The sequence below is a fragment of the Nelumbo nucifera genome, chromosome 5 (assembly GCF_055504915.1).
Source record: "Nelumbo nucifera cultivar China Antique chromosome 5, China Antique-T2T, whole genome shotgun sequence".
Taxonomy (NCBI): Eukaryota; Viridiplantae; Streptophyta; class Magnoliopsida; order Proteales; family Nelumbonaceae; genus Nelumbo; species Nelumbo nucifera.
In genome coordinates this window covers 37,246,745-37,261,497 of record NC_142653.1, presented here as the reverse complement: position 1 = coordinate 37,261,497, position 14,753 = coordinate 37,246,745, and the positions used below count along the sequence as shown (strand labels likewise).

Below are 14,753 nucleotides of genomic sequence, written 5' to 3'. Positions count from 1 at the left end.
TGTGATTTTTTATATTTTCTATTATTAAAAATTTTATTATTTGACTTTGATATCATTTCGTTGTAGGTAGATTTTGAATTTGGCATTCCATTTTCATCATTAATAAAAAGTACTTCTTACATTTCATAGTTATTTATTTCAATTTTTATTATTTAATTATGACATTATTTATTAATCCATTTGACCCCAAATGGTCAAATTGCTTACCCTCCCCGGGAGGGAAGAAAGTTGTTTTGTTGTCAAATTACTTTTCAAAATATTTATTTTATACTGTTAAAATTAATATTGTGGATTTAATTAGAATAATTTAATGATGAGAAAAATATATTTTAAATATAGGATTTAATGAGAGAGAATAAGAAAATATTTTTATTTCCAATTGGTTTTAAATTTTACATTTCATTTCCATCATTAATAAAAACATTTCTTATTTATCATACTTATTATTGTTTAATATGCATGTTAAAAATGTTCCAAATTTTTTAATTTCTATTTTTTAATTTTATTACTTAATCGTGGCAACATGGATTAACCCATTTGACCAAAAATCATTTAATTTCTTGCCACCACCTAGTTGAAAACACTATTTTTGCTAAGTAGATTTTAGAAATATAAACTTTTATGTTTTTGGAATTATTAATTTATTATGGATTTAATTAATAGAACTTAATGATGAGAAGAAATAAAAATGACTTAAATATATGATTCAATGAATATGAATGCAAGTTAATAACTTAAATATTGGATTTAATGAGAAAATTGAATGCATTGAGTATCTTTGAATTACCTCATTTCAATTCATTTAATATCAAGAACTAATTATCCTATTTGTTCTCATTTTTTATCAATAAATTTTAATATAGAAAAATAAATTATATCCTTAAAAAATTATAAAAATATTCTTAAATCCATTCCTACTTTTTAAAGTAGTATAGATTTATTTGTATTAGTACTGTTTCCAAACTGAGCCAAACAAGCGAAATGAACGAACCGAAGCTTCGTTTAATACATTAAAATTAAAATATTTATAAAAATCCTTTATTATGCGTGTCGGATACATGCATCTTGCAGAGTAATTGGTAAGGTCTTCGTAAACTGTTGCACCCATAAACTATATATATTTTGGTAGAAGCTCTAACCAAAAAATAATTAGAAAATAAGATAAATACTATTTTTAGGTCTTCTTGGTTGACTTTATGTGAACAACCTGTTCAGTTGTACTTTGGAAAAATACATTTTAAAGCCAATTTCATAAGAAACCTTTCGTTGTTCCGTGCACGTTCGGTACCTTGCTTTTTAAGTGATCCCATCAAGGAAGAGCTTTTCCCAGCCGTTGGATTGGCGTCAGATGGGGTTCCTGCTCTGGTTTTTTAAAGGACCCACCTGTGGAGAAATGATCAAGGACCGGACGGCCAGATCAATTACCAGATAGTACGTGTCATAGATCCACATGATTGGTACAAAAATCTAAAAACAAATAAAGATTATTATTTTATTTATAATAAAAATAAGAAAAAACCCGTGAAGAGCGGAATGTAGTTTTAAACTTTTAATTACACGCGCATTGAAAAGGAGCTGAGTCGTCCCCACCGAACCGGACGGATCACGCTTTCGTTGTCTCCCGATTCCCGAATGCTTGCTTCCTTCTTCTCTTGAACCCCCATGACCATGAAGCCTCAAGATAATCAATTTCTACTATAAAACGCCCATGTGCGCAATGCGCACAAACCCCACTCACGCCTCCATTCACGTCCCCTTCTTACCCGAATTTTGACGTGTACACCCACAATCTCCTATCCTACTGCGTACTACGCACCTCCGCGTATGCTAAAAAACCTTCTCGGCTTCTCCCCCTCGTTACGCGATCCCATACACCTATCCTTCTTCTTCATCTTCTTCTTCTTCTTCTCTGTTTTTTCTTTTCTTCTTTCCTCCATGATGAATGTAGAAAAACCCTTGTTTCTGAACATTTGGGGTGGTTTTAGGAGGCCTTCATGGCCGGTTTTGCTACTGGTAACGACGGTTATAGCGGTTTCTTGGCTTCAGATAACCACAAAATCTGTCTTACCAATACGGATGATTTTGGGTTCTGAGAAAATCGGTTTTCCGGAGGACCCACGTAGCTGTTCTGGGTTTTTCCGAGAAGGACCACCGAGAAAGGTTGTGAGGTCGATAACAGATTTCGGAGGTGTTGGTGATGGTCTAACGTCGAATACAAAAGCGTTTCAGAGGGCGATACGATACTTGAAGCGTTTCGGAGATAAAGGAGGTTCCAAGCTCATCGTTCCCAGAGGAAGGTGGCTTACTGGAAGCTTCAATCTAACCAGTAATTTCACGCTTTTTCTTGAAGAGGACGCTATTATTCTTGGTTCTCAGGTATGGAAATTTTCAGATTTTTTATTTTTCTTGTTCAAATTTCTAATGGGATTAAAGGGTGAAAGCTTGACTAAATGATCTTTTCCGTTCTTTCCTCTGTGAATTCGTATTGGATTTTCATGAGTGAATCATGTTAGTATACGTTTGACCTGAAACGTTAACGTATGATGGCCGGAGAAGAAAGGCTGACAGCGGGAGAATGTCAGCAGCTTCACCATGAGCTACCAAATCAACGGTTATGGCTCTTTTGATGTAACGAACAATGGAACAGTAGATTCCTGATTTCCTGATTTGCTCTGCTGAGCTTCTTTTGTCAATCTAATTACTGGGTGATATGATAGAAGCCATTGAAGAAAACAACAATGTTCTCTTTTTCTTGCAGAGAATTCAGATATACTTTGTTAACTGAACAGTAATCATTTGTTTTATTGTTTAAATAGAATACAGAGGAATGGCCCGTGATAGAGCCATTGCCATCCTATGGAAGAGGAAGGGAGAGACTGGGAGGGAGACACATTAGCCTCATTCATGGAGATGGTCTCACTAACGTTGTCATTACTGGTACATCTCCCATAGTAACCATCTAATTTTTTTTTTTAAGTATTTCTTGCATTCATTTCTCTGTGCAAATAATAGTTTTTTTATGTTCTTTGATCATGATTCTTCAAACCCTAATGGTTGTTGCCTGTTATATTAATCTTTATGTGTTGGTCATGTGAACCTTTAGATTCATTGATTCCCTTTTTTAAATAGGGATTGAAATTTTGACCCGACCCACCGTTGTCCAGCTCTGTTCGAGTTAATGTTGGCTAAACCGTAGTCCCACCTGGTTTGAGTTTGGGTTGAATCTCAGTGTACGTACCGAGTACCGAGTTACTCATCCCGGTTTTTTCAAGAACAGGGTTGACCAGTACTAAACCAGTCCAACTTCGGGCTATTCTACAAATGGACTTCCAACACAGACACTAGACACAGTTCTGTGTTTATCCACTTGATCACTCGCTATGATTACACCCACTAGCAAAGTCTTACGTGGTCCAGATAATCATGTAAGATGTGTATCACCATTTGCTCAATTATGTCAAATAGCCAGCTTGTTAGATGATTAGGATTCTCTTCTAGATGGACACATCAATGGGTAGGACTCTCTAGTCTCTACCAAGCTCATACCCATGTGATGACCATCCAGGGGGTAGGTCCCACCATTACCATTTGATTGGTGACACCTACGATTATCTTCCTTGAACAGAAGCTCAAAATGTGTACAGATTACAGATTACAGATTGTTCAGGACTTAATATTGATTTTAATATTTATGGGTGCTTAATTTGGTCTGTCACAGGACAAAATGGGACAATTGATGGTCAGGGGAAGATGTGGTGGGACATGTGGTGGAACAGATCACTTGTGTACACTAGGGGTCACCTGCTTGAACTCCTGAACTCTCACAACATTCTCATTTCCAACCTCACTTTCCTGAATTCTCCCTTCTGGACTATCCATCCTGTTTACTGCAGGTATGACTTCCCTTGTCTCTAATTCGCCAATCAATCAAAACTAAACAATGGGATTAAATAAATAAAATACCCATATGGATGGTTAAATCTTGGGCCTGTGGGGGGTGTGATTTATTGTAAGCTGCTGGAGCCTTTATGATCACAGCCTCAGTGATGCCAGCGATGCCTTTTGCATCATGGCAGAACAGTACATTCACATGGGATGTGAGCTTTCCTGAACGTGCCGTGCCCTCTTTATAAAAACTAGGATGAATGATTTCTTGATACATGTGATTGCTCCTCCAGCTAGCTTTCTAAGTTATTTGAAAGTCTGAACTAATTGATTTCTAAATGCGTCATGTTTCAGTAATGTTGTCATCAAAGGAATGACTATTCTGGCTCCCCTAAACGCCCCAAATACAGATGGTATAGACCCAGGTATGCTTGCTGTTTCTTTCAACAAAGCATTTATGGTTGATTAAAAATGTACGTTAAGTTTGGAAGGAGAGACTACCCTCAAACTAATCCACCATTTGCAATCTTCATTCATATGCTGATCTATTCTGTAATTAATTCAGACTCGAGCAAAAATGTGTGCATTGAAGACTGTTACATTGAGAGTGGAGATGATCTTGTGGCAGTGAAGAGTGGATGGGACCAATATGGAATCGCCATGGCCCGTCCAAGCACGAACATTATAGTGAGGAAGGTGTCAGGTACAACTCCAACATGCTCTGGAGTAGGAATTGGTAGTGAGATGTCTGGTGGAATATCAGGTGTACTTGTGGAAGAACTCCATGTCCGAGACTCAGCAGCCGGGGTGCGTGTGAAGACTGATAAGGGAAGAGGAGGATACATACGCAATATCACCATCACTAACATAACCATGGAAAGGGTGAAGGTACCCATAAGGTTCAGCAGAGGTTCTAATGATCACCCTGATAAGGGATGGGACCCCAATTCACTTCCTTCAGTAAAAGACATTTACATAAGTAATGTTGTTAGTGTCAACACAGGAAAAGCACCAGTTCTACAGGGTATTGAGAATGCACTATTTGAAAGGATATGTTTGAGAAATATTAGTCTATTGGGATTAGGTCCTTCAGAAACATGGCATTGTGAATACATCACAGGTGATGTTGTTGAGGTATTTCCAATGCCATGCCTGCAGCTTCAGAACAACTCATTCAGCTGTCCAAAGTTTTGACCTTCAGGGCATCATGTACGAGTGATCACGGTGAGAGATTTAAGAGGCTTGGGTTTAATTGGATAGTCCAATGGAACTTTCATCCAGAACCTGGGTACAACTCCCAACAGACCAAGTTTGATGGTGATCCCTGCTCGAGCATGATCAGATTGAGTTGATGCAAACATGTGCAGGTTGCATGACAAGGTTGATAAATTGGATTGTAATGCTGTGGAGAATTATTCACGCACCTAAAAGTTCAACTTTCAGTGTCAAACTTTGGTATGTCTGGCTAATTTCATTCTGGATTGAATTGGGTGGATGCGGAGTATACCTATTGATAAGCCAGAGCTTGGACAAGAAAAACAATCCTCATTGTTTTCGTTTTTTCTTTTTTTTTTTTTTGAGTGTATCAATATCAATTTTTTTCGGGTATATTTGACATTCATCAGTTTCTATACAGAGAATTGTAAATTGTACAGAGGAACTATAAATTAAATTTATATAAGGGTTCTTGTTTTTACTTTTCACAATTGATCAATGCTGATGCCAGAATTGTAAGCAGAGTAATGGAACAGAACCGAAAATCAAATAAGCCCTTTTTGTATTTCTGATGTTTCCTTGGTATTTAAGTCTTATTTCGCCAACCATTTTATGATTAATCACAAGAGAAGACACATATATCAGATAATGCCCTACAAGCCTTGAATGTAGGACGCTGACCAACAAACGAGGAGGTATGAGGCAGACTATGTCATCTGCAACTCTTATGGCGTTGATCGTTTACCTGCACTCTCATAGCAAGAAACAAGTACAGAAGAAAGGAGAAGACATCTAACATAACCTATTTGTAGAGAGCCTTATACCACTGTACTATTATAAAATGGTTAAACAGTTGAGGTGGAAATGCTAAGCATCTGGCATAGGAAAGTATACATTTTCTCTTCAAAAATAATGGATCAATCATAAGCAGGCCACTTCCTCTGTCTCCATCCACACTCTCAGTCCCAGTAATTCTTTTTGGGTAATTAACAGAAAACAAGAAGCAATTGGAACATGAACGAGAAAACAGAGGATTACAGAACAATTGGACGAAAGGGATTCCCAGTGGAAAATTTAATAGGAATCATTTAAATACAGGTTGGGTAGGGTAGAGCTGCCTCTTCCAGTCTTTCACCATTTCCAGAAGACATTAGAACCACACTTGTATTTGTCCTTTCCTTCACATTCCAGCTCCAAATCATCACTAATGAAAGGCACTTTCTGCACACCAAACGGCACAAATCAGAACCAAACATACTAAAAATCCAGCTGGGGTTACTGAGAACACAGGCCTAGAAAGCATCAAACAAACCTTTTGCTTGGCGAGATCCTGGCAGCCCGTGAAGTTCTCTGGGAATTTGCAAGTGCCAAACTCTACTGTGTATGCACGGGCAAAGTTTGCTCCGCTTGTGGCCAACCTCTTCTTGTCATTTAGTTCCTGTACGCACCATTGATGTCTAGAATTAAGTTTCATTGTTGCGGAGATATAGATATGATGATTATAAGAGATGTAGCGTCAACAATATCAACTGACCTTGTTAGCTTTGCTCCTCTCGAGGTACTCTTCGATGATCCCTGCATTGGCGGAAGACGTAGAGGCAGCAGTTGCGAAAAGAGCACCGGCTAGGCAAAGAAGTGCAGCTCTACGTCCCTCGCTCCCTCCCTCTACCTTTGACTCGGAAACTTTAGCTTGTTGGGCTTTGATCATCGGCAACCTGGGAGATGATGCAACTGGGGTTGCAACAGACGGCATAGCTGCAAGCTTCCAATTGGCATCGGATGATGCCGTGCCGGAGATGGCATAGTTGCAAGCTAACACACTGGAGTTCATGGCTGCCATTGCTTCAATCAACTGTGAGGACAAGAGAGAATTCAGTCCAATTGACTGAGCAGAATAAGGTCGAGGATGGTTGTTAATGGTGGTTTGTCTTTGTTTTGTTTATAGATTTCGTGATGATGTGGAGTGGAGGAGATTATGTGCAATAGAAGGTTGTGGTGGGAGTGTGGATAAGGTGAGATTTCCTCACGCCCATTGGAAGCTTAATTTTGTATTGGGTCCCCACACTCAATTTTTGTGGTGGTGGGTGTCTTTGAGACCGATCGAATCTTCCGCTTGTTCCAGCTTCCTATTCCTTCCACCAAGCTAGTAAAATCCCGTAAGGGGTCCTCCTGTGATCAGATCCATTAGATGAAGGCATGAAAGTAAACCATTTCTTCTGATTATATCCTCTGGACACTATAGGCTTTCGGTAGACCACTTAGAGGTACCAAAGGAGTATCCCTAACTTACGGCCCCTATTTTGTTAGCCATAACTGCATATAAAAATGGTAAATAAACCAAGAAGAGATTCCTTGCCTAAGGTGGCAAAAAGGAGATAAGTGATGCCTGTGCTCCATTCCTGAAGGGGTTCAAGTCAGGTTACTTGGGATGAATAATTTAAACTACATTGGGCTTGGTTATTATGGTTTAAGCCCATTCAAAATTTAATAAATTCTCAGCCCAACCTGACCCAAGTTGCACCCTAATACGCAATTTTATTTGGGCTCGGCTCTGCTATCTACAATAACGCTACCCACACCCACCCCACTAGACACTGCAGCCAAACATCTCCCGAGTCCCGAACCTGTATGTCGTCATGGATGGATGGTGTTCTTGTGAGTAGCAGATCCGAGCGAGCTGGTCTCTAAGTCCTTCCCTATCCTATATTTATGGAAAAAAAATTCAGCCCGTAACACCTTGCTAAATGTGCAAAATAACCCCGCTTCAAGGAAAAAAAAATACAAAAGTTTTCTCCAAATTGAATATTCACCAGTTTGGGAGGTATCCAGTATCCTTTCTCATTTCGGGTTCATGTAGGAAAGCTCCTTAACTAGACCCAAAACTATTGAAATGGGGAGTTCCTCTCTGCACAACTTAACCTAATTCTGCCTCATGGAGGAATGATTTGGTGGATTCAAATGAACCACCATATGGAAAACCCTTTTGATTGGCCAGATGTTCAACCCGCAGCTGTCATTTTAGTTACATCAACCCTATGGCCCACCTTGAAAGACATGATATCTAAAAAGAATTTATAACCAATCAACCTTCGATTTGGTACCTCTAATTGGTATTTATTAAAATTCAGGAGGAGTATTGATTGATCAAAGCATTTCTGGCATCATAAATTCATCATTTTTGTCAACAAATATATAAAATTTGTTGAGAAAGGACCTTTTAGTTGCATGTTTTATATTAATTAATTAAAAGGATCCGACTATGATGCCAAAAAGACATGATACTAAACTTACAATTAATGTGGGTTTTCACCAAAATTCATGGGGTTGTGATTGGTTAAAGCCTTTTTGGTATGATGTTCTTTCCAGAATTCCTGCATCATAGATTTTAATAAGTTAAATCTATTCATGGGGTTACTTTGTGGTTTAAGGCTCCATGTTGATTTGAAAAAAATTAGCAAGACAGACATGTAAAGGCCTTTTGAGCTTTCAATTACCCACTACAATACATATTGAAGTGGGTGCACTAAGATGCTTATTGCAAATTTTAGGGGTGGATTTGAGCTGAATCAAGTCAAATAGTACGAGGTTTGAGCTTGGCTCGAGACTGTTTTAAAATGTTCGAGTTCGAGCTTAATTCGAGCTAGAATCTTGAGTTTAGGCTTGACTCGAGTCAAAAATTCATAAGCTCGAGTTCGGCTCAGCTCAAACTTTATTTTAAGAAAAATATTTTATAAAAATAAAAAATTATATATAAAAATATTTTTTTATTTGAAATTTAAAAAATTAAGAATTATAATATTTTCACCTGCCGAACTCACGAGCCGGATTCTACTAGACTCGAACTTGGCTTGAACCTCGGTTGTAATGGAGCCGAACTGAACTTTTCACCTGCCGAGTTCAAACAACTCATGAAAAGGTCAACTCGTTGCCACCCCTTTTTGCAATACCCATTTACCCACAGTAGAGAACTACAGTGATCATTTTGTCTCACTCATTGTCCTAGGGGAAGAGAGCGCTTGGGTCTACGTCCCATGCTGATTCCTGACCCACTCAAGTTGCACGGCCATCGAAAGACACCAACGTCCAAACAGAGAGTAGGGTTTTGGAGTGGGTCTTCTTGGGAAGTGCAAACCCAGCTAGAGTCCCAGACTCTAATATGCATTAATGGCCTGAACTTGGGAAAAACTAGATTGGTTTTTCCAGGTATGTTTGAGGGATATCTGGTCCAGATTGCCAAGCAATACAGGGACATAAGAATAAGAAACTTGACAAATATATGGGTTTGTAATTGACTCATCAACTAAACTTCACTTTTAAAGGATTAATATTTTTCTAATAATAACTCGGTATCACTAACCCACCAACTCATCTGCAACATGGCCATGTACTAAATCAAATATTCGTTTATATATTCAGAAGCCACTCTCTACTGTCACACAAAAGTTTATATTTCCAAATCCCAATCCATCTATTACAGTAAGATTTGACGATATTATATTATACTAGCTACTTTATTTTCTGCTATATAATTATACGGTATGCTGCTTCTCTAAGAGAACTAGTAGTACTGCTCAAAGCTGATTGGATCAAGCAGCGGTGACGGCAATCTTCATTCCAGCCTGACAGTGGCCAGCAATGGTGCAGATGAAGTAGTTCTGTCCCCTAGCCAGTTTGATCTGGTCGTTCCCCGTTGTCAACACTCTAGCACCTCTTGGGGTGGTGCAACTGTTGTAGCCATTTCTGTCTACTGCAACTACGTTGTGGATCGCTGGGCTGTACCTGAAAACTGCAAAACACAACATAAACACAAAGAAACAATAAGGTTTATTTGCATCATCATCATCATCAACGTCGTAAGATGTCCTTACCAAGTACATCACCAGCCCGAAAACTCTTTCCATTAGGCCAGGCAGCGGTGTTAAATGTCCAACCACCAGCATCCCCGACCATGAAGGTTGCGGCATGGACCATCTCACAGTGAACAAGCAGGCAGAGTAGTGTGAGCCCAAGGATCACCACTGCAGATGCATTGCCTCTTCCCCGAGCCATCTTTAGTAGCTCTTCCAACAATCAGCAACAACAACACACCGATCGATAGCTACCAAGAAGAAGATCAAGAAAGCTGAGAGATGATTCAAGCAGGAATGGAGCTAAGGCTTGTTATTATAGGGGTTTGTATGGGAGAAAACAACTGATGGGAAGGGGAGGGGGTCCCATATGTTGAAAATGAGGTCAGGGCCAAAGTCACGATAAAGGCTATATGGTGGCTCAGGTTTGGAAGGGGTGAGGCTCATTAAAATGGGCTAATAACAACAATCCACAATGGCCATTACGTTGGAGGTAAGTCTGGTCTTATCTCTATCTGACACCAAGATTTTCTTAAGAGGTTCGGTGGGAGACTGGAACCTTGGAGAGGTGTTGTATCCAAGAACTAACTAAACAATAACTGTATTGATGAGTACCCATTCCCCTTCCATTAATTGTGCTTGATTTTGATTGGCAACGGGCTTTTAAAATATTCCTCGCTCCGATCCCGATTTTCGTAAAAATTTAGCCTCCATATGAAACGGGTTTCACATCCGAATCCCCTAATTTTTAATTAAAAATATGTTTTTAATAAAATATTTAAAATTTGAAAATTAAAATATAAATAATATTTTAAATAACATAATATATATATAATCCAGATAGGGACAGGGTACCTATACCCTGCATTAATTGAGCTTGGGACCCACTAAATAATTTATTCATATAAGAAAATGAACCATTTAGTTAAGTCACTTCAGTTGTTATCCAATTGCCCCTAAGCCTGAAATTAACTTAGCCAGCAACAGGGAAAAAAAATATTAGGATTGACATATCAATTTAGAAGAAATGCTGGGTAATACTATAAGGTAGACCCATCATATGTAATAAGTAAATCTCTAACTAAGAGAGCCTATTTTGAAGGGTTTCTTCATTGGAGCTAGATTGACTTTTTTTTTTTTTTTTCAGCCAAGGACAGATTTATTGATTCAAGAACTGCATCTCATCCAATACAAGAGATCACCTGACAAACTCTGGTGGAGATGACCAGGCCATCGAAATTTTATGCCTAAAGGCATATTTAGCTAGCTCGAGAGGTAATCTATTACAGGATCGAGATGTAAAATGGAAACTTGGAGATGAGAAATTTGAAATCAAGTGCCTGCACTCAAGTATAATTGCATGAAGCCTCCAAGGTAGATCTGTGTTTGAAGAAAAGGAAACGTCAAACATCAGGTCCGAATGCACTTACGAAGAAGTCGTCATTTTTACACTTGGCATTTTGAATTCATTGGCCAATCACGATATGAAACATCAGCTTGACAGATGATGATATGGTTGGCCCAGTATTAAGGGTAGAACTTTAGACATTTTCTATCGAGGTGAAAAATGTTTCCATTTACGTCAATAATTCAATACTGTTTCCTCGTTGTTAGGTAGAAGACAACTTACTTATTTTTGGATTCACAAGCAAACAGTTACAAATATCACGAGTCAAGTTGCTGATAAATCAATTGGCCTTTGTGTCACCGACAAGGCGACAACATATGGATTGGGTTGGGCTAGAAGTTTTTGTTCGGAGCCCATGTACAACCTAAGCCCAACCTAACCTATTCTTGGGATCAATATGAAGCCTATGTCATTCTCATTGTCATTGGCTTTTTTTTTTTATCAAGTGCTGAAATGAGGTAAGTATGAGATACAGAGATAGGATCCTATTTCTAGCTAATCTATAACATTATACTGCTCGGATCTACAATGAGGAGAAGAAAGGAAAGGACCTCTGGATTCCGGTGACCTGCAACCTGACCCCAGAGTTCGTTTTTAGGGTGGAATCTCCGGCATTCAAGTCACTGGGAGATGTTACCAATATACGGTTGATATGTGCTGTTGGGTGTCCATGGGGCACGCTCTGTGGGGCACAGATGGGAATTCGGTTGAGGGAGTAACTACTAAAATAGGTGATCAGTTTGGAATTTCCAATCTGATCTGATAAACATCATTCGAAATTTAAATCCAAATTAGACCCAGTTAGCCTAACAAGAGAAACAAACAGAACAGAAAATTACAGCAAATAAAAAAAGAAAAAAAAAACAGAACCAAACAAACTACGGAGGCTGAAAATCAACGCAAACCACAACCTCAGCACCAACATCAAAACAGAGAAACACCAACGCAATCCTCCAAAAATGCAGACATCCCTGAGCTTCCTTTAGCAGCAAGCTCATGAACTGCATCATTAGAGTACGACTAACAAATACTAAACTAAAATCCAGCTGCTCAACTAGCCTATACAGATCTTGCAGCAAAGGCCAAACACCAGGCGAACAGCCAAATGATTTCTGATTCAAAGAATTAACTAAATTAAGAGAATCACAATCTATTACAAGATTTTTCACTCTCAGGATTAATGCAGTAAACCAACAATCTAAAATAGCCAAGACCTCAGCATATTCAACAGACTTGGCCTTACAAGGCCCACATTTTGCAAACAGAAAAGAATCTGAAACATCCTTAATCCAGAAACCAAAACCACTGAAATTCATTTCTTGAAGATCTGCAAATCAAACGATGCAAATGGGTTAATGCCCCAGTTCTTATGTTACTCAGGTTGGTTGATCTTGTGTTGTGTTTGGTTGCAGTACAAATTTCATTTGCATTGGTGTAAATACATGAGTGCAAAAGGGTTGAGTGTAAATTTTGGTCTACTTTTGTTTCAGATTTTTATTGTATTATTTATTTGTGAGAAGTAAAATGAAGTGACCTTCACTTCAAATAAAAGAGAATAGAGGCAAGAGGGGGATTAGTAGGATGCAGGATGATGTGGTCCCCACTTTATATTGAAAAAGAATTGAGGTGAGAGGGAGGTGGTGAAAATAGTCTTTTGAGATGTTTTTCTTTTCCTTTTTGATAAATTGTGAGATTCAAAAATTTCATTGCCGTTGAGTACAAAAGAGGTAAAAAGAACAAATTGTGTATAAAGTAGGAGTGCAAATCATAATTATAGATAAATAAAATCAAAATTGAACCAGGTATAAATTTTGCACCTGATCAAGATTTGCAATGCAACTTTAAGTTGTATTTGTTTGTAGTATAAATTTAATTTTCACTAGTGTAAATGCATAGGAATGCGCATAGATTGAGCGTAATTTCTGCTTTTCATGTGGCCCCCATCTTACATGAAAGAGTGAAGTGTGAGAGAGAAAGCATGGTGATGTGGTCCCTATTTTACATGAGAGAGAATTGAGACAGGAGGAAGATGGTACAAATTTTGCATCAACTTTTGGATAGAAATTTTCACCATTAACGAGTGAACTAAAACAGAAAGTAAAAATTTTATATTAGATAAGAGTGCAAATCATAGTCTAAGTACAAAATTTGCATTCAATTCAGATTTTGCATTGCAAACAAATAGAGCCTTAGTAAAAATCAATTATGTGGAAAAAATATTTTCACCCATAAATGTAATTATTCTCAACTTCGGCTGCCTTTGGAAACAATGCAAATAAGTGTGATTGTAAATATGTAGAGTGTAAAACGGTTCATATAAATTGTAAAATTGGGTTAGTTTTGCACTAATCAATTTACTTCTTACAAACAGATTTTTAGCTGTAATGGATGCAAGCATGAATTTCAATAAAGTATATGTTTTTTTTTATCAAAAGCCCACTTGAATGCAAATTTACTTCTTTTTTATTGATGTACTTTTATATCTTATTATTAATGTAAATATGCATTGGTCTGTCATTTATCAATGCATAAATGTAATGTTTCCAAAAACAGGCAAAAGTGAACCAAAGTACAAATTTACCCTGAAACGGGATTATGAGAGCTACGCTCAACACGTATGACAGTAGCAAAGGACTCAAGATTGGTAAAAATCTTTATGGTTCAACTCATGTGTTGAAGTGTGCTATTTTATTCTAGAAACTTGTTGGGTGTTATATAATAGATTAGATGTATTTCTTCACAAGTATTACTTCCCCTTAAATCACTGATACAAATAACAACGAAAGGTCCTGGAAGATTTCTGAGATTAAAATTAACAGAGCCTAATCTTCCAAGAGTAAAATCAACAGAGCCTAGGGAAGACAAAAGAGCTACATTGGCTTCTTTGAACATGTGTGCTTATAATGAATCTCTTCATTTAGATGAATTTTCAACTTGAACGAGGGTAGGTGATGAGCTTCAGGCATGAGATCACAAGTTTTGAGCCACCGATGATGATGATGATGATGACGACGATGATGACGACGGGGTTGTTCATGAAATTTGCTATCAGATCATGGGACTCCAATAAGCCTTGTAATCCACAACCTCTCCAAACTGATTTCTAGTATAGTTGCAATTGAACACATCCCATTATTTGAATAGGATGCATCAAAATTTATCTTGGAAGTGTTAAATTTAGGAGGATGCCATACTATTTGTTTCAACATCTTTGTCAAGTTCATCAAAATATTTTCAAAACTGGTTTGTTCCAGCATTGACATGGAACCAAATCATATAACCAGCACTTTAAGGAAAAATGGGTGAAGGGGAAGTTATTAATGGTGCATAGCACCGTATATATATATATATATATATATATATATATTAAAAACTGAAATCGATATTTTCCTTGTAAG

General features: G+C 37.8%; 3 protein-coding genes across 3 annotated transcripts; 1 reads left to right on the top strand and 2 right to left on the bottom strand.

Moving 5' to 3' along the window:
- The first annotated feature begins 1,711 nt into the window (after nucleotides 1-1,711).
- On the top strand, nucleotides 1,712-5,665 carry LOC104606731 (Pectin lyase-like superfamily protein). Its single transcript, XM_010272074.3, has 5 exons — nucleotides 1,712-2,376; nucleotides 2,817-2,937; nucleotides 3,719-3,893; nucleotides 4,240-4,310; nucleotides 4,451-5,665. The coding sequence occupies exons 1-5, from the start codon at nucleotides 1,825-1,827 to the stop codon at nucleotides 5,077-5,079; spliced, it is 1,548 nt and encodes a 515-aa protein (XP_010270376.1). The 5' UTR covers nucleotides 1,712-1,824; the 3' UTR covers nucleotides 5,080-5,665.
- A 311-nt stretch (nucleotides 5,666-5,976) lies between these two features.
- Nucleotides 5,977-7,037, bottom strand: LOC104606730 (photosystem I reaction center subunit N, chloroplastic-like). The gene is made up of 3 exons (XM_010272073.3): nucleotides 6,635-7,037; nucleotides 6,413-6,538; nucleotides 5,977-6,321 (listed from the first exon to the last, which is right to left on the bottom strand). The coding sequence occupies exons 1-3, from the start codon at nucleotides 6,938-6,940 to the stop codon at nucleotides 6,232-6,234; spliced, it is 522 nt and encodes a 173-aa protein (XP_010270375.1). The 5' UTR covers nucleotides 6,941-7,037; the 3' UTR covers nucleotides 5,977-6,231.
- Nucleotides 7,038-9,485: 2,448 nt separating this feature from the next.
- On the bottom strand, nucleotides 9,486-10,321 carry LOC104606732 (basic blue protein-like). Its single transcript, XM_010272076.3, has 2 exons — nucleotides 9,969-10,321; nucleotides 9,486-9,886 (listed from the first exon to the last, which is right to left on the bottom strand). The coding sequence occupies exons 1-2, from the start codon at nucleotides 10,147-10,149 to the stop codon at nucleotides 9,687-9,689; spliced, it is 381 nt and encodes a 126-aa protein (XP_010270378.1). The 5' UTR covers nucleotides 10,150-10,321; the 3' UTR covers nucleotides 9,486-9,686.
- Nucleotides 10,322-14,753: the final 4,432 nt, after the last annotated feature.

What these genes read in the sequence shown, in the direction of transcription:
- LOC104606732 (XM_010272076.3), bottom strand. Translation starts at nt 10,149, where the DNA reads ATGGCTCGGGGAAGAGGCAATGCATCTGCAGTGGTGATCCTTGGGCTC. An exon ending in TCGGGCTGGTGATGTACTTG is followed by an intron (nt 9,887 to 9,968) that starts GTAAGGACATCT and finishes TGTGTTTTGCAG; the next exon opens with TTTTCAGGTACAGCCCAGCG.
- LOC104606731 (XM_010272074.3), top strand. Translation starts at nt 1,825, where the DNA reads ATGCTAAAAAACCTTCTCGGCTTCTCCCCCTCGTTACGCGATCCCATA. An exon ending in CTATTATTCTTGGTTCTCAG is followed by an intron (nt 2,377 to 2,816) that starts GTATGGAAATTT and finishes TTGTTTAAATAG; the next exon opens with AATACAGAGGAATGGCCCGT. An exon ending in TACAGATGGTATAGACCCAG is followed by an intron (nt 4,311 to 4,450) that starts GTATGCTTGCTG and finishes TAATTAATTCAG; the next exon opens with ACTCGAGCAAAAATGTGTGC.
- LOC104606730 (XM_010272073.3), bottom strand. Translation starts at nt 6,940, where the DNA reads ATGGCAGCCATGAACTCCAGTGTGTTAGCTTGCAACTATGCCATCTCC. An exon ending in AGAGGAGCAAAGCTAACAAG is followed by an intron (nt 6,539 to 6,634) that starts GTCAGTTGATAT and finishes TGGTGCGTACAG; the next exon opens with GAACTAAATGACAAGAAGAG. An exon ending in AGGATCTCGCCAAGCAAAAG is followed by an intron (nt 6,322 to 6,412) that starts GTTTGTTTGATG and finishes TTTGGTGTGCAG; the next exon opens with AAAGTGCCTTTCATTAGTGA.